At 41.1% G+C, this 18,420-nt stretch overlaps 2 protein-coding genes across 2 annotated transcripts in view; both read left to right on the top strand.

Moving 5' to 3' along the window:
* The window catches only part of jph3b (junctophilin 3b), a 53,893-nt gene extending 45,987 nt beyond the window's left edge, over positions 1 to 7,906 (top strand). The window contains exon 6 of the mRNA XM_042496805.1: positions 4,925 to 7,906. Within this exon, the coding sequence (XP_042352739.1) occupies positions 4,925 to 5,005 (81 nt within the window). The 3' untranslated portion in view covers positions 5,006 to 7,906. The remainder of the gene's footprint in view (positions 1 to 4,924) is intronic.
* Positions 7,907 to 11,486: 3,580 nt separating this feature from the next.
* The window catches only part of zcchc14 (zinc finger, CCHC domain containing 14), a 34,048-nt gene continuing 27,114 nt past the window's right edge, over positions 11,487 to 18,420 (top strand). Inside the window, 2 exon segments of the mRNA XM_042496275.1 lie at positions 11,487 to 12,772; positions 16,368 to 16,595. Coding sequence (XP_042352209.1) covers positions 12,278 to 12,772; positions 16,368 to 16,595 — 723 coding nt within the window. The 5' untranslated portion in view covers positions 11,487 to 12,277.

Genomic DNA, 18,420 nt, shown 5'->3' on the forward strand with positions numbered 1-18,420 from the left:
AATAAACCACTATGTGCTAAAAATAATATCATTTGGACAGTTTCTGATGCCATCGACTCCAGATAAAACCTGCTTTTCTATTATTCTTATAGATCATGTAACAACTGAACAGCTAGTGTCTTATAAATGAGCCGATTTACCATCTTAAAAGCATGTTTAATGTGTCAGCAGTCACTACTCCAATGAGTGATTTGTTAACCAAAAGATGAATTTACTTCCAAGAGTGCATGCATACATAAAAAAATCCTCTCCTGTTGGTCAGCACACATGCTGCTGCATTTTGGTTGGTCTGCAGCTATTGTAAAGCTTTCTTAGGTGGGCCACAAAAGAAAGCATTTTACTGTGGTCGAGCCTGCTTGTGGTAAAAGCACGCATAGGTCTGCGTGGGCGAGATGTGGCTGTATTTTTGCAGTACTGTAATTCCTAAGTTAATAAAAGCAGTGCTGGTGATATTCTACATGTGAGTGTCAAAATTCAGATGAGGATCAAAAAGCGAACCAGTGTTCATAGCGTGGTGGTTTGATGTGTTTTGTCAAGGATCTTAAGTCACTGCACAACTTCGGTGTCTGAGCTTGTTCTCTAATGATCTTTTTTTAGAGGATGGAGGTACAGGGTGTCATTTTTGACTTGGGTCCGCAACTTGTCCCAGACCTGTACTGTACTGCCTAAACCTGCAATTGTCTAATATATGTATGTGGTTTGTATGGCAATGAAAATGAATGCTCTATTCACTGATAATATTGTCAGTGATCTGAACAACAGTGGTCCTTGAGTGGAGCCTTGGGGCATCCCACAAGTCAATATTAGCAGAAGGGTTGTCTCTAAAGGCCTGTTTTCACACAACATGTTCCCATCTCAACTCGTCACATGCTGCCGCTCTGTCAGTGACCTTCCGCGTCTACTTGTGATGTTTTAGGTATCCTTCTGCTTTAGCTGTTTACGCCCCAGGATGCCATTATTGTTCTTATATTTACACAACAGGACAGTCAGGATGGTTAGGATTAGGCTAAAGAAGCACATGGTAAGGTGTAGAAAAAAGAAAACCAACATTCACACAGGAAGCAAACTCCAGACTCCCACACAAAAGTCAGTTGCTTGTAAAACCCATCCACCTCAACCCACCCGCCCTATAAGCACACTCACGCTGCTTATATTACATTGTTACTGGCAGCACTATTGCCTGACGGTGTCCTTCAGCATTTCATGCGCATGCGACCGGTTCTACACCCATTGCCATCCAGCTCTCTGCCAGCGTATGATCACAACACTTCTGTCCGAGGGGGCTCTCATCTGATGCCATTCAGCCACGTTCTGGTTGGACGCAGAAGGCGGCTTTTGGTGTCACACTTGTAGGCAGAGAGCACTGACAGAGCGGCGCTATTTGACGAGTTCGAATTGTGTTATTCTTCAGCAGAAAAGCAGTGGCAGCACTTTACCCCAGTCAAGTGCAGTGTTTATTTTCACCTATAAATACCTTCAAAGTAAAAATAAAACAAACCACATATGAACAAAACAGCTCTAGCTATACCAGATCACTCCAGTAAATTGCACATGGCCATCTCAACCATTTGGTAGACACCTGTATTTGGGCTCTGTTGAAAAAGGCGGATATTCACTCTGCTTTTAGCTCTGTTTTGTCTCCACTATCTGTCTTTTTAGCTGCTAGCTACTGACTTTGTCTGCCATGCGGTGCTGGGCAGAGAGAGTACCATGGTTTTATTATATATGAAGCTTGTTTGCTTAAATTAGCTGCCTGCTGCTGCTTAAAGTACTGTAGGGGTTGATTATAGTAGTAAAAGTCAACAAAATTAAATTTGTGGGCAATAAAACTGAAGATTAGCTAAACGAAAGCTCTAAAGTTGAAGAAATTGGTGATCGTTTTCTTGGTTAGTCACAGCAAGCCACAATTTTCATATTACACATTCATTTGATTAGTTGATAATATTAAAATGTTGATTGGTGAAGCATTAAGGTAAATATAACTGTGAAGAACTGTCTTTTTAATGATTTTACTGAATAATTGATTGAAACTGGCCTAAAGGATGCAGCATGCTTTTCTATAAGCGATGCCTCACTGTGGCAGTTCTCAGGAAAACGGCAGTAAGCAGGAAAATGATTTGTTCTTTGCCAGCACTTCATCCTCAGGATAATAAGCATTCTGCTATGAAAGGTGTTCGGCAGGGTCAAGGGAGCTGGTGGGGAGATTAAGTTGCATTTCTCTATTAAAGACAGCAAAGTGGTTTCAAGCAACGGGAAAAGAACATCAAATGGGGGCTCACACTGTTTGTACCGTGATTATACTTAGCCTGATCTTTGTTATCTCTGAGGAGAACTGCTCTGTGCTCTGTGCATTTTTTTATGATTTTACACCAGCAGGATTAAGAGTAAACCGGCTCTATTGAGCTATTTTATGAAAAGGAAATAGGAGTTGAAAAATGTGCCTTTTTTGGTGCTGCCTATTTCCTCAGTCATAATGGAGGGTTGAGGAAATAATAGTAGAAATACTGATTTCAGAGTGCTGTACCAGCCACATAAAGAGTTAAACTGATTTAGGAATACATTGCAAATACAGTAACAAACTGTAGAGAAATTTGTACATGTATAAAAAGCTGTGGGAGATTTTCTTAAAATTAAAAAATTCATGTTATTATTTCTTTGATCTTTTTTTTGCAGTTCAATGTGATATTTTTCCCCCAAAATTTATGGGAAAACAAATTATTTGTGCTGTCAAAATGTGTGTGGATACAACTTAAAATTCCCCAAATAAAACACACTAACTAGCCTTTTCTTATGATTTCCCATTTTACATGAACATGTTTCCGTGAGCGCGTCTTCCAGGACAAAACTAAATTATCTCTCTTGAGTCTTGGGTTGAATGTTCAGAATTCTTAAAGTAACAGATTGATGTTTTGAGAAATACACTCACTGACTTTCTGGCAGAAACTTAGATGAGAAGATCTGTATGAAACTGCAACCAGGCAGTTTTAATAGGATTTGCTCATTGAAAATACTAATTGTAAATAATTATGCTCCTTTGGCACGAATGAAATAATTAGAGGAAAAATAATCAAATTATTCAAAAATCAGTCAGCCCCTTTTAAAAAGTGGAAATGGATACGAATATCTTGAAGATGTACTACAGTGCATGGATGCATAAAAAGCACACATTTTCTTGCTAAATAGAGGCGGAAAAGACTAATGATCAGAGGATTTCATACACCCGGTCTGGTAATCATCTATGACACAGATCTGTGATAAGCCTATCACCGGATTGATCAGCAGAAACCTTGTTAGCAGCCACTCTGGACAAATTCATTTACAACAATGTTGCACTGATGCAGCTTAATACCAGTGTGCAGTGTTGCTCAGAGTCCCATTTTCTCTCTCCCATTGCAACTATTGTTAGAATTATTTCAGGGGTAGACTTAATTAAAACCACAGATGTCCTGTTCCTCCTATTCTGGTTAATTCTTTGATAAAACCAATATACGCTCTATGTAAATACTTGTAAAAGATGTGTGACGGATTCTGCATGGGGCAAAAAAAAAAAAACAAAAAAACTGCTGCGTCGCTTATAATGTCAGTGAATATACTAGATTCACTTTCACATATTTACCCAGAGTGGACAGGTGGTCAGAAAGACTGGCCTTCACCCACATGACCCAGGTTGTCAGCAAGCATCTGCTTAAGTGTCACTGAGCAAGACAGTGACTCCCCACCAGCTCCAGGCTGCTGTTGTGCAGCCGAGCTCGCCCTCTGACCTCACTCTGTCAGCGAAGGTGGGCCTCCCTGTGGGAGCAACATGTATTATTTATCTGAGGATGCAAATTGCTCCTTCATCATTTTACTGCATCATCATTGATGTTGGGTTTTATCTCAATACGTGGCAAAGATGTTGCAAATTTTAAACAGCATTACAAATTTGTTTTAGATGTGACCAATTGTATTATGTCTTGTTTTCAGAAAACAACAACCCAATGCAAATCGGATAACAAAAGAAAGTGGTGCTGCGAAAAGTGAATCTATTTATTAATATTGTGTGAAGAAGTAGGTTTACATATAGGTCTTGTATGGGATTCTCTCTTTGCTTTGTATCCATCGCTGAAGTGTTTAATTTTGTTTCACCGATCTGTGGAAGTTCTCAAGGCTCAGTCCTGGGAGTCCTCTGACTTCGCAATCAATTGAATTTACCATGTGCTTACCATCTATCTATCTATCTATCTATCTATCAGTCAATCTATCTATCTATCTATCTATCTATCTATCTATCTATCTATCTATCTAACATATCAAATAAATTACCTGAAAGTAAGAAAAATAAAGACAAATAACTGAAAAATCCCAAAATGAACAAGAAAATTATCTAAAAAGGAAATGCTTAAAATGTAATTAACAAAATCATTAATTTAATCATCAATCATTAATCTGTAACATATTTTTTTAAATATCATTTGCATTTGACATTTTCCTAGTTTTTGAGAATTTTCAAATTTTCTTCTTTCTTTGTGAAGGACAGTATCTCTTATCTTATCAACTTGCTCACTGCCTCCCATGTTTTCTAAAAAAAAACAAAAAACAACCAGTTTGTTAAGGCTTCAAAGGTTTTAAAGCTTATGAAAGGCAACAGAACACAGCACAAGAAAACTGATGCTGATCCAGATTTCTAAGGGTTAATTCCCTCATACTGCAGAGCGTGTTTATTGACATATTAATGACCAGCTGCAGTAATAAGAACAGTCTTGGCTTTTCTGCATTGCTTTGGTTAAAAAAGTAAATGGATGAATATAAATGGCTGCGTGCATTTGTATGTGTTAGCAGGCTGGATATACTGTGTATGAAAACAGCCTTGTGTGTGAGCTTCGAGTGTGTGTGTCCTGATTATTGACACTCTCCCCTTTTCTTTCTCTCTCTCTCTCCCACGCAGGCCTACAGCTCTATCCTGGTTGTCATGGTGATTCTGCTCAACATTGGAGTGGCTATTTTGTTTATCCACTTTTTTATTTAAAGACAGCACCGCTTTCAGAGTCAGCCTATCTATGCTACAACAACTATAAATTCATATGAGTATTACGACCAATCCGCCGCCCCTTCGTGTTCATGGCGAGAGAGGACCGCAACAGGCCGAGGGAAGACGAGGACCAAGGAGGGCTCCACCGATATTTGGGCTAAAGGTGGCTAACCCGAGCTGACCTCGGCTGACCTAGGTCCGTTCGCCTTGAAAGAGATGCTGAAGTGCATAGCCCAAAGAGGAAAGAGGGGTGAACCAGTCCAGGAAACTGGGCTACAAGGAGATAATATAGTCCAGAAACTGGACTTCTGTGAGCTTTAATAGTTCACATGTAGACTCAAATGGGCTGAACTGGTCTGATCGCCAGGCCATGAGAGCTGCAGCTGGCATTACAGCAAGATGTCTGCTTCCACTGTCTGCAGACAGGACTGACGAGACAGACTTTTTCATCTTCAAATCATAGTTTTCAACAGATTTGTAACTTATAATTTATTTATTAACATTTTCTCTCATGTACAATATGTTGATGGATATATTCTTTATTTTGTAACCCTCCACCCCTCTTTATATAACTCCTTTTGGTTCCTCCACCTGCCCAGGGGTTGTTACTGATGGCTCAGGGTGTGTGTTCATGTGTGTGTATGTCAGGAGCTGCGGGTGTGTGCCACCTGGACACACGGTTAAAGGAGCTTTTTGTAATTTCCAGCCACCCAGTCCAACTGACACGGGTCGTTATTTCACCCTTTAAATGTCGGTCTATGACTGTGTCCTTACAACCATAATTTACAGCTATCAGTTAGAAATGAAGGAAACTCATAAGTTGCAGCAGAGCAAGAATACAGTCGGTCAAAATCAGACTGCCGTCTTATGATCGTCATGTGTGGCGTCTGTGTGTAGTTTACTTCATAACTTACTAAACTCAGTTTTAGCAACATCAGAGTAACAAGAAAACAGTCACATACTTACACACAGACTTACAAGTTTTTTTCAGCACGATAATCTTCACAGATGAACACCACTTTTGTGTGTTTTGAAGCGTAAATGAAATCGGCAGAAGTAAACAGCTATTGTTAGGCTATACACGAACTACATCGTGGTCTTAGGACTTAAAGGTCACCACTACAAATACTGTAAAAATACGTTAAAACACTACTGTTAAATATCATAAACAGATAAATCTACAAGTTCGGGTGTGAGTCTGTAAAGCTGTAAAGGCGGACAAGTGGGTTTAATGAGTTTCTGTGTCCGGTGTGATGACGTCTGACATCTCCGACAAACACTGCAGTCCCATTTAGACACTTGTTAGCAACAGCTTTTTTTAGTACGAGCAAAACCTTAAAAGTTAAAAAATCGTGTTTAAGTGGATGTATTTTATCTAAATATCTTTAGCCTGTGTTAACCACAGACCTTATTTAAGGCATTTTGCCGAAAACCCATTCAAAGAACCCATAGACTTTCAGAAATGGAAGTAAAAAAGGCTAACAGACTTCCACGTTTTAGGACTCATTACTTCTCCACTCTATACAACACCAGCTGACTCAACTTCTTCATCTTCTCCTGCAGCTCATTAGAGGCTACAGTGACTCACCATCGCCTCTCAGACCAGGATGTCTTATTACAGGAGGGACGCCCGTCCCTGGCTACTTTCTTTGCTATACTTATACAGTTCTTAAACAATACATAGGCATCTTGGAAATAACATCAAATGTCTTACTTCTTCGCACTCTGTTGATGGGGTTCGTTGGTTTTTTTAAATGTTTTAAACTAAAATTATGCCCAGATCTTACATATAGCTCCTTTAACAGCTCCCTGTCCACACACACGTACACACACTTATTGCTTTTACCCCCATCCCTTTCATTCATCCGTCTCCTCTCATTTCATCTCATGCTGGGAGTTGGATTTTTTGTGCTTATGTGCATCTCTGCATACTGAATGTTTGCTTTGTACGCGTGTTTAAATGTTTTTTGTGCAGAATGTGTGTGCGTTTGCGACTATCAAGCAGATATGTCTTCGTGTGTATGTGTGTGTATGTGTGGTCTCCAAGTAGCTCAGTGGCCTTTCACGCTGTTCATGAACTTTACAGGAGCATCTCATGTGGACGCAGTCACCGCTCATCCACATCTAGCCTACTAGCATCAGCTGACAGCTGTGCTCTCTCCGTATCTCCCTCCTACTCTCTCCCACCTCCACACACACCAGTCTGAGTTGGTGGTAGTTCAAGACAGACCGTCCTTGGCAAAGCCCTGCACCTACTGTACCACTGGCAGAGGTATTCAGAGAAAAAACTGCACTCATCGAAGAAGAGCTTGAATGCGTAACACCAGAAATATTGAGGACAATATCATATTGATAAATCAGTCTCCCACTGCCTCTATCAAACCTGAAGACAACATCTTTTATACTATACTTGCAAGATGTCTGAAAAAAGTACTAGTTGCCACCTGCCTTGCTTTTGTAGCGCAAATTGATAAAAGTACAACAATGCATGCATTTGTACTGTAATATCTTAGTTGTGCACTGAATCTGAAAGCAAAGAAAAAGCTTCAGACGTACATGCGACATGTTTTGATAGGAGCAGTGTCTGGAGAAAATTTGGTACTGATGGTGAAGCTGTAAACTTCTGTCGTAGACCTTTTCTGGGTTAACTGAAGCCTCTGCGTGGGGCTAAGTGATACTCGGAGCAGCCTGACGGGATCAAACTGTTTGGAAGGATTTTAGTGATAACATGTAAATCTGTTGTAGAGTAGTAGCAAGCAGTGGTCGGGATCCAGGTCAGGATTTACCGCCTCCATTCCTCAGCCTCACCTCCAATCATCCTACGACAAACAGACACGAACACCAGTCACAATTTGATTATTTTTGATAGTCACTGGGTTTTTCTTCGTGTGTGTGTGTGTGTTTCAAATCCATCTGGCAGACCGGCCTCTGTGTTTGTTTGCATGTGTGCACATGGATGCTCATCGGACTGTGTGAACATGTGTGTGCATCCTCCTCCTCCCACGTGATGGGATGGGATGGCGGAGCCCGTTGCCATCGGTAACAACTTCCAGGGGGCAGGGAGGTTCGCTGTTGTTTTTCTGTCCGACAGCGTTTCTCAAACTACGAACTGGAACTCAAACTCAGCTGTAGGCTCATTTCTGGTGTTTCCTCCCCACATTATTACGAGAGTACAGTCTAATGTGCCTGCACCCCGAGAGGCAGAACAATGTATTTTTCATTTCATTTCGGTCCCAGACTTAAAAAAGGTTCAAGAAGCTCTGCTGTATGCCATCAGCCTGGTGACGATGCCCTGCGTCACCCTGTTAGTCCGCAGCATGCTACAGCATGCCAAGCTCTCTCTCTATAGTTTGACTCTCCTCTTTCTTTCTTCCTTTCTTTCTTTCTTTCTTTCTTTCTTTCTTTCTTTCTTTCTTTATGTTTCTGGGAATTACTCTGTTTTGTTTTTGAGTTATGTGGAGAAAATAATGAAAGTGTTTGAAAGAAAACGACTCTCGGCTTTCGTGTTTTCTTGTTGTGTTTTCATACTTTCCCTGTGTGTGGTTGTGTGTTGGGCAGCATCCCTGATGCAGAGAGGGAGTGGCACACGCCTGGTTAAGAGGGAGGGTTATGGTTACTATAGCAACCTTAACTGAATTTTCCTCCGTCAGCGGAGGGGGCGTGGCCTGTGTTTGTGGGCGTGGTTTGCCTCTAGAGACCAATGTTCTCAATGAAAGGGAGGATGGAGGGAGGCTGCATTGATGGAGAAGAGGAGGAACAAGAAGAACTACACAAGGGGGCAACGAAGGAAAAACAAGAAGTAATACATGTTATATCAAGTACATCTGTGTTTGATTGACATTTTAATAATATTATTTTTGTGTTTTCATTATGTGTGATGAGGCATAGCCAGGTGTCATGATGGATGCAACCATAGCGACCTTTACCATTAGGCAAAACAGGCATTCACCTGGAGCCCCGTGCCCTCCCTTTATTTTTTTGCTCATTTATTATGTTTTTCAAAAAATCCCTTCGCAAAATTAGCCTCAGAATGCCAAATTTATCAATAACTCATGTCTGAGGTGAAGACAGAGAGGAACAGGAGATATGAAGACAAGCACAGAGAGAGAGAAGAGATTGAGACAAAACAGAGGAGAGACTGACTTAAAACTAAATGTTTCGATGTAACTAAAACAGTATGTATGTAATAGGTGCCAAAATATATTTCTGTAATGTATATAATAATTTAATAACCTGTGATTTTGCTTAGGCAACAATGTGACAGACCTTCATGCCAATAAAGCTGATTTGAATAGGAATTTGAATATGAGAGGAGAGATTGAGACAAGCACTGAGAGAGAGAGGAGAGATAAGTCAGTCAATACATTATATGTCTCCATAATTGATATCTTATTGTCTTGTGTGGTATCTGTTGTCAGAAGATACAGTAGAAGACAAGACGACGATCAACCTACTGCCACCCTCTGGAAAACCAAGATAAATGATGACATTAGACCGATGGATGCGGGGGCCCCCAAATGGCTAAGTTCGCCACTGGATGCAACACTACATCAATGAGAAAGTCTGCAGCTGCATCAGGTTTCAGCATAAACATCTGGCACCATCTTCTGGTTATAGGTATGAACTACATGATAACAGCACCAGGGGGCTTCACCTCAACCCCTGGAGTTAACTTTTCAACTGTCAATATATTACTTAACATTGCTACTGCCATGTAGCGCATAAAGCATGTTTATCAATACTGTGGTTTTAGTGAATCACCAGCCAGACTGGTTAAAAAATTACACCAACACATTTTTCATCTGTAGATGGAATGTTGAATGAGCCTCATGGGCACCTGTAGGCCCAGGCTCCTCCCCTGGCATTTAACTGCAAAACATCACTCAAAGAGAAATGTACTGACCAGGACGAGACTTGAAGTGACATAAAAGAAACGGAAACAACTACAAAGAGACACAAAACAGTTGCATAAAGACCCACTGATACTCACACCTCTGAGAAAGAGCAAAACCACCACAAAATGACCACAAGGAAATGCAAAACAACTACAAAGAGAAAAGGGCCACAAGGAGATGCAAAAGAACTACCATGATTCACAAAACTACAAAAAGATGCCTTAGAATCACAGAGACACAAAAAGACCGCAAAGAGACTCAAAATGGCTGTGAAGATACACAAATAGATGTGCAACAGCTGCAAGAACACACAGATGCTCACAACCACTACAAAAGGGGCAAAACAACCACAAAGAGACACAAAATGACTACTGACTACAAATAGATGCAAAACAACCACAAAGAAACTCAAAATAACCACTAAGAGACACAAAAAGACCCTAAACAGCTGCAAAGAGGCATTCAGACACACAAAAACTTAAAAAAGGGGCAAAACAACCAATAAGAGACACAAAATGCTCACCAGGAGATAAAAAAAGACCTCAAAGAAACACAAAACAAATACAAAGAAAAACAAAAAGACGCACAGCAGCTGCAAAGAGACACACGGAACCCTAAACCTAACCCACAACCACTTTGCTAATGAGCAACTAGACTCGAAATGACCACTGAGAGAAACAAAAAGACCACAAAGACATGCAAAACAGCTGAAAAAGACACTCAGACACACATTTTTTTTTTAAAAAAAGAGGTAAAACAACCAAAAAGATAAACAAAATACCATAGAGAGATGCAGAGCAACTAATAAGAGATGTAAAGGAGCATTGCAAGACGTAAAAAGAAATGCAATTAAAGATCACAGACACAAAAACAACAACAATAGATGCATAACGACTACAAAGAGATGCAAAACAAGCAACAGGTGAGTATAATGAGTATAATAAAGTGTTTAGATCCAGTATAGGACAGGTGGTGGGGCCTTCTGCATGTTGTCTCTTAATCCGCCTATGTTTCCATCTTTTGCCAAAACTGTATTTCTATGGTCTAATATCAACCTTTAATTATCATCACTGTTTTTTTGTGGTTGACTTTTTTTCTATTAATGTCGCTATAAAAATTGCTAATAACACATGTCCTTAAAAATTGTCTTTATGAGTTTGCAATAGACCGTGGTGAACGTCATGGCACTTTTTAATAACTTTAGCTTCTCTTTAAAACTCTAAAAGTAACGATAATAGCTACTAAGCTAAATAAGTCGTAGTGGAAACCGACTATAACTTTGCTGGTGGTGAGACTATCATACGAAATAGATTATTAAGCATCATTTTTACGACGTGTATCTGGCACTTTAAAGCTCCAGCCTGAGATATGTATGAGCGCATGTGAAAAAGATGTGAAATAGTAGGGCAGCGGATATCCCTGTGAGCCAATCACAAAAGACGCCTCGCATACAGACGGCGCCTGCAGCCAATCAGAGAAGAGTTTTCCGTGTTTTGGGCGGGCCTTGCTGCCAGAGCTGGGTTAATGTTATACACAGCTGTTCTTTTTTTTTTTTTTTTTTTCTTGATTCGAGACTCATGGCAGTTTGCAGAGAGCGAAGGACAACATGTTGCACTGAACTCATTCATGGACCTCGAACAAAACTTTAAGCGCAACTTCTGAGTTTTGTTCGCTCCACAGCGGCGTTTTATGGTCTTGGACGTGTTGTGATGTTATTTCCAGTGGCAGCAGCAGCAGTGTCAGGCCACACAAGTTTTGTTTTTAAATTTTAACCCTAGCATAGTCTTGCTAGCTGTCGTCGCTGGGCTTCAAGTTGTGGAAAACCATGAGGACGGAGGAATTACTCCACAGGAAGGGTTTGCTGTGCCGCTGCGGGACAGGAGAGAGGAGCTTACTTTCCGATCAGAAACTCACGGTTGAGCGTTTGCTTGAATGGAGCGGTGTATTTTGAATCTGCCATCCTGCAAGAAGTGTTTCTGTGCCGTCAGGGGGGCAGCGGTCCGACCGGCGGGGAGGGACACGGCGGAGGGACTCCCGGCTGAACACAAACCAGACCGCTTTGGCTCCACATGAGGCGAGTTGGAGAGATTATGGTTGGGAAAAGGCCTGCTGCTCCGTCGCTGCTGCTCCGCCAACAAAGGAAATAACTGTTGCTTCTTTCCTTTTTCTGCAGTGTGTGGAAACAACAGTGAAAGTGGGCTAACTTTGGTGAAAGTTGCGAGCTTATGGCCACTGGAGATTAACGCCTGCGCAATTACGCACGCACACATACACACGCGCGCCCTTTGTTTACGCTCCTTGAAAGTCTGATATTTTTAATTCCAGTTATTGTGTCAACATTCAGCTCCAGGTCAGTCTGAGTGGATGTGTGAGGATGGTGGAGAGCCGGGGCTGTGTCCAGAGGGAGGGGGTGTACCGCTGGTTCTCTTCCCTCACCTCAGCACAGAGAGCAGAGTTCCTGTGCGGCCTTCTGGACCTCTGCGTCCCCATCGAGCTCCGCTTCCTCGGCTCCTGCCTGGAGGACTTGGCTCGCAAGGACTACCACTCCCTCCGGGATGCGGAGATCAAAGCCAACAACCCCGCAGACCTGTCGGGCCTCACCAACATCACGGACGAGGTGGTGCGCAGCAAGCTGCTGGTGTCCCTCGCGCTGCTGGGCTCGGACAACAGGGAGGCGGCGGGGGTCCTGTACCGGATCCTGACTCACATAGACACGGTGATCAATAACTACGGGCTGGCGCTGAACGATGGGAGGACCGAGGAGCAGTTTCTGTTATTATTCACCATGGCCTCTCACCACCCGGCCTTCAGTTTCCACCAGAAGCAGGTGCTGAGGCAGCAGCTCAGCCAGATCCAGGACATCCTGCAGGTGAGAGGAGGCTCACAGTGGAGATTTCACGTGGTTATCAGGAGTGAGGAGCAGGGGCCCAGCTGTCACCATGAAGTACCTGAAAGCCACACTTGAGTAAAAGTACAGATTTCTTACCAAAAATGAATTTGGTAGAAGTTAAAGTCATCCATTAGAATATTACTTGAGTAAAAGTCTAAAACTAATGATACTGAGTTTGAAACCGGACCAAAGTAGTATACATAAGATGCCAGAGTGTATAAAACATCATCAAAATAGAGCTTGTTTATAAAAAAAAGTGCTGATGGCGGATCTCTGGCACAGCACACACACGCGCGCGCACACACACACACACACACACACACACACACACACAGAGGGAGAGAGGTCTTAGTTAAGCCCCTCATGTCCTAAATTCCTAGAAATGTTCTAAAATCCTAGAAAGGTCCCAAAGTCCAAGAAACATCCTAAAATCTCAGAAATGTCCTAAAATCAGATAAATGTCATAAAATCATAGAGTTGTTCTAAAATCCTAAAGACATCCTAAAGTCCTGGAAACATTACAGAGTGAAGAGCAGAAAATACTTTTAAGCTCTCTGCAAAACTGAGAAAATCAAATCTCACTTCTTCTTTTCTTGTAACCAAATACAGTAATATCGGTGACGCAACAATGTTAGCGTCGAGTACTGGGGCTTTCACAAAATATTAACACACTGAAATGTTTAATAGATAATCACCAGCAATGTAGATATTCACATAAGTGGATAAAGGCAATTGATAGAGCAGTTAGAACGGTCTGGTAAGTTCAGAAAATCACATTACATTACTGTAATGCAGCCTTTAAAACCAGGAAAAGATAACATATATTACGATATCTAGTCTCATCTCATACCCCAACATTAATATAATATCAACATATTGCCCAGCCCTGCTTTGATGCTTCCTAACATAACACACACTTTTAAATTTCATGTAGATGGATAGGTCAGGACACATGTTCTAGTACATACTGTACTGTACTGTACTGTGCTGCACTGTTCTGTACTTTAGGAGTTTATTTCTTGGGAAGAAATGTCACTTTATTAACAAGTAGATGATTTAACAGAACAGAACACAAATGTAATTTCACTAGTCTAAATTCCCCTCCTCAGATGCCAACACATCTGTTTTAAAAGAAGTATGGGCGCAGACTTTATCAAGGGACAGAAGTCTAACATGGTAAAGAGACTTTTGTTGTCTGAACTCATGTAGCAACTCTGAAAATATCCCTGTCTTATGATTGTGAAAGGCATAAATAACAAAAAACAACAACCGGTGAAAGTTGTTCAGTGAGGATACTCAACTTGCTTTGCTTGACAGGAGGACAGGGTCCAATCGCAGCAGCCAAATACATGTTTATTGGAATTTTCTAGGATTTTAGCAATTTCTAGGACATTAAGATGTTTCTGAAATTTTAGCACATTTGTAGGATTTTACAACATCTCTCAGATTTTAGTACTTTTCTAGGATTTAAGGACATCACCAATATTTTTGCGCATTTCTTGGATTTTAGGACATTTGTAGTATTTTAGGAAATCTGTAGGCTTTTAGGACATCTCAGATTTTAGGACATTTCTAGGACTTTAGTATAGTTTGGGGATTTTAGGACGTTAGGGGTTGGCTAGGACCTCTATGGGTGCATGTGGGGGATCCTCCTCTGACACTTTTTTAAATAAACAAGCTTTATTTTGATGCTGTTTTATGCACTCTTGCACCTTATATATACTAAAAGTATATATCACTTAATTTCATCGTCAATTAGAGAATGATCGGGGGGCCACAAGGCACCCTATCTGGGGCCAGATTTGGCATGCGGGCCGTAAGTTGAGCATCTCTGCTGTACACAGAAGCTGACTGAGAGCAGGTGGTTACCTTCTCTCCGAACAAAAAGTGACATGAAAGAGCTCATAAAGCAGGCGAGATGACGGCGCGGTGAGCAGGCTGCAGGATGTTACTCTGCTATGAATCCTCCTCTCTCTGACAAGGTGCCTGCTTCAGGATAGAAGAGTCCCGTAAATTCAGAGCACTGAGCGTTGTTAACCAGCGCCGGTGCTCTGAGTTATCGCCACGCCTGCCCATCAATCAGGCCGCTGGGCACAGGTGAGGTTTTCACCCGCTCAGAGGAAAGAGAAAGTCATTGCAGCAGGTGAAACACAAACTAATTTCAGGCTTTTCTGAGACCTGCTGGAGGAAATATGTTACAGATGAGTTCAGCACACTGACATGTAATCTGTGCACCAAAATTACAGGTGAGACAGAGTCAATAACAGGCTGCCCGTGAGCACAACAGACCTCACTCACGGGTTATTTACTGGGGAACAAAGTAATGACATGCTTGTAGGTGAAAGCTGACAGCCAGTAGGAGTTTATAATGTTTCCCACAGCTGAGGCCAAATTTAAAATATATTCTTTTGGTTGACTTGGCTGAAAGAAGAATTTGCATTTTTGACAGGAATCTGTCATAAAGTAAAATTTCAAGATGCTTACAGCTGCAGTTTTTAAATATCAAGCTTTGTTGGATTCCTCATAAGAAATACCTCAAAACGACTAAAATAACAAGGTTATATCCACTGAAATTTGGATCGCTGGGTCCTCTCAAACAGCTCAAAAAACACATAGCATTGTTTGATCAGCTTGATGCAGAGTTTGTACGTGCATGAAAAATCTGGAAAAGTCATGGAATTTGCAAATGGAAATGTTCAGGTCTGAAAAAGTTTTTGAAAACTGAATATACCCTGAAAGTTTTGGAAAGGTCATCCAACTTTTGTCTCACAAACCTGTCTAATAACACATGATGTGTCCACGGACCGTTGTAAATTTGAAAATCCAACTATAGTTTTTGTTTTTACAGATTCTGGCTGTGAGAAATGGTGTCATTATTTTTATTTATTTTTTTAAAGAGAGTGTGCTTTCCAAACCTGCAGTTTTCTGCAAAATTCGCTCAGAAATTTTAAAGAAAAAAAATTCTTTTAAAACCGCCAAAACAACATTTTTTAAAAGAAGTTTGGTAGGCATATTCCCTAAAATTCAACGGAAAAATACAGGTCTTTTGTATTATATACCCCTCTCGTAAGCCAAAATAAATACATAAGTCCCCCCCAGTGTTAAAAAAAATTATTAGACATGCCTCCCACTTTTTTGCACCACGACTTCCAATCTCATAAATAACCAGCAGTCGATAAATTATATTTAAATATTCACTTCTAATCCTGTTCTGAATTCCTAATTTTTTAGAAATAATATGTAATTTAAAAAGCTATTATATATTAATGAAGGTGAACCAATAAGGAGCAGCAGTGGTCATTAAAAAGAACATACGGTCTTTAAAATTTGCCTCAAAATCTTGAAAGTTACTGGTAAAATATGTATGAAGCCTGTTACTTTTCTTATGAAAGCAGCCCATCAAATGTAAACTTTTTAGGAGCGATCAGTGAAATTGATCTTGTCTCTTCACATAATTTTCCAGTCTAGCAAATAGTGGCTAAAGACCACAAAATCACAAGAGATAAGTAGACAAAGATTTGTCTCTAGCTGTGCTTCAGATTTGGCATCTTACTAAGCATGTTGGTTGTTGCAGGTGAGCAGGGGAGGAGGAGGAGGAGGCGGAGAGGCTCAAGCAGCGGGCCCCGGCGGGGATCGAGCTGCCGCATGTTATGCTCAGCCACATCACCACTATCACCATCAGACCCTGCCCCCGCCACTGGCATCGCTGTCCCCCGCCGCCTCTCTGCCCGATGCCAGCGCTGCCCAACTGCCTCAGTCTGCCTGCCAGCCCTGCCACACTCACTGCACCTGCTGGCACAAGGTAAGACAGCAACACAGCGGGGGGGGGGTGTTCATGTACTTTTAACAAGTTTAAATTCATGAGTTCGTGAAGCATCTGCGTAACGATTTCATTGATGGGTCGTCTGTGGTTCTGGTAGTTTTATCTTGTGTTGTTCGTACGTTGTTGCCTGAGGTTATTATTGAAGGATGTTTATGTTTTCAGCTGACTTCCATTCCTGTAGGGCAAGAATACACAACTTTTAGGATGATTTTAGAGCAGTTTTAGGATTTTAGGACGTTTCTCTGATTTTAGGATGCATCAAAGATTTTAGGACGTTTGTAGGATTTTAGGACCTTTCTAAGATTTTAGGATGTTTGGAAGTTTATAGGGTTTTAGGAAGTTTTGGGGGTTCGGAACGTTTCAATGATTTCAGGATATTTCTGAGATTTATGAGATTTCTTGAAGTTTAGGAGATTTTTAGGATTTTTCTCAGATTTCTGGATGTTTCTAGGATTTTAGGACATTTCTAGGATTTAGGGACCTTTTGGGGATTTTAGGACTTTATTGGTTTAGGTAGGATCTCTGTAAAGGGCTCCGGGGATCCTCCACCGGCACTTTTCCTGATAAACAAGCTCTATTTTGATGTTTTTTTATGCCCTCTGGCACCTTATGTGTACTAAAAGTACAAAAACAATTTCCAGTCTGAATCAGTATTTTTATTGTGAGTTAGAAAATGGTTTGGGAGCCACCCGGCACCCTATTAGGGGGCATGTTTGGCCTGAAGGCCATCAGTTGAGTATGAGTGAATGAGCTGCCATGTTCTGATTCCTCACTGGTGGTTTTGAATTTGTAGCTGGTGCAGTATTTAAATTTGAATTAAATGGATACTTTGCTGATTTTTACCATCTTTTTTTCCATAACAGTATACGTAGACTGTGTAAATGAACAGTCGTAAACTTTTCTCCATTTTGCCGGTGCCCAGATCTCCCTGCTCATCTCCCAGCTGAGTTTTTCACTTACTGTCGGACTGTTGCCAAATACAGATTTCGCAATTGCACCATGGATGCAAAGGTCAGAGGTCGAGGGTTTGACAGGTTGTTATCTGATACCTTGAAGTTGACCTGCTGCGGAGCAGGGTAGCCGCTCAGCATAAGTTACCGACATGATTTAGCCCGATAAAAAGTGAACCAGCTAAAAAGTTAACCCTGAAGTTACCCCTCCAACCCCAAATCCTGCTTCGTGGTACAGGCCTCAGGCTGCTACAGAATAACCACACACACCTCACACATCAGGCTGATCAGTTACAATTACAATCATTTCAGCTCATCTCAGCTTAGTTTCCTTTGGTTCGTTTTGCCATACATGAAACACATACGTTATCCCTCATACGCTGTGGGCTGTTTTTGTGTGATAGGTGTTTAAGGACATGGAAATACAAACAATAGTGTCATGTTTTGTCAGTTTCTATATCTGAGAAGTTCATAATTCCCTCTATTTGGTGTAAATTCCTTGACTTTCACTTTTGTTTATGATTTGATTATGAGTAAAGTAAGTTTGAATCATTGGCCTTCCTACTGGCGATGAGCCAAATCCCTGTCACGTGATAAATGTTTTGAAATGTTTTGAAATGTACTTTTCTTGTTAAAACAAACACAAATAGCAACAAGATCAGCGGTCAGCCATAAAAATGTCCACATGTTGATGATAAAAAAGGACAGGAAGGAAAAGAGTTGTGTTTACAACCAAATGTGGTCCGTCCCTCTTTCTGGATATGTTGTAATGAAAGGTGGAGTTCACAGGGGGAGGTGGGGATTTCCAAATGATGCAGGGAACTGAGTGGCTCATTAACCCTCTGTTATGGTAA

This window comes from Plectropomus leopardus, chromosome 11 (genome assembly GCF_008729295.1).
Source record: "Plectropomus leopardus isolate mb chromosome 11, YSFRI_Pleo_2.0, whole genome shotgun sequence".
Taxonomy (NCBI): domain Eukaryota; kingdom Metazoa; phylum Chordata; class Actinopteri; order Perciformes; family Serranidae; genus Plectropomus; species Plectropomus leopardus.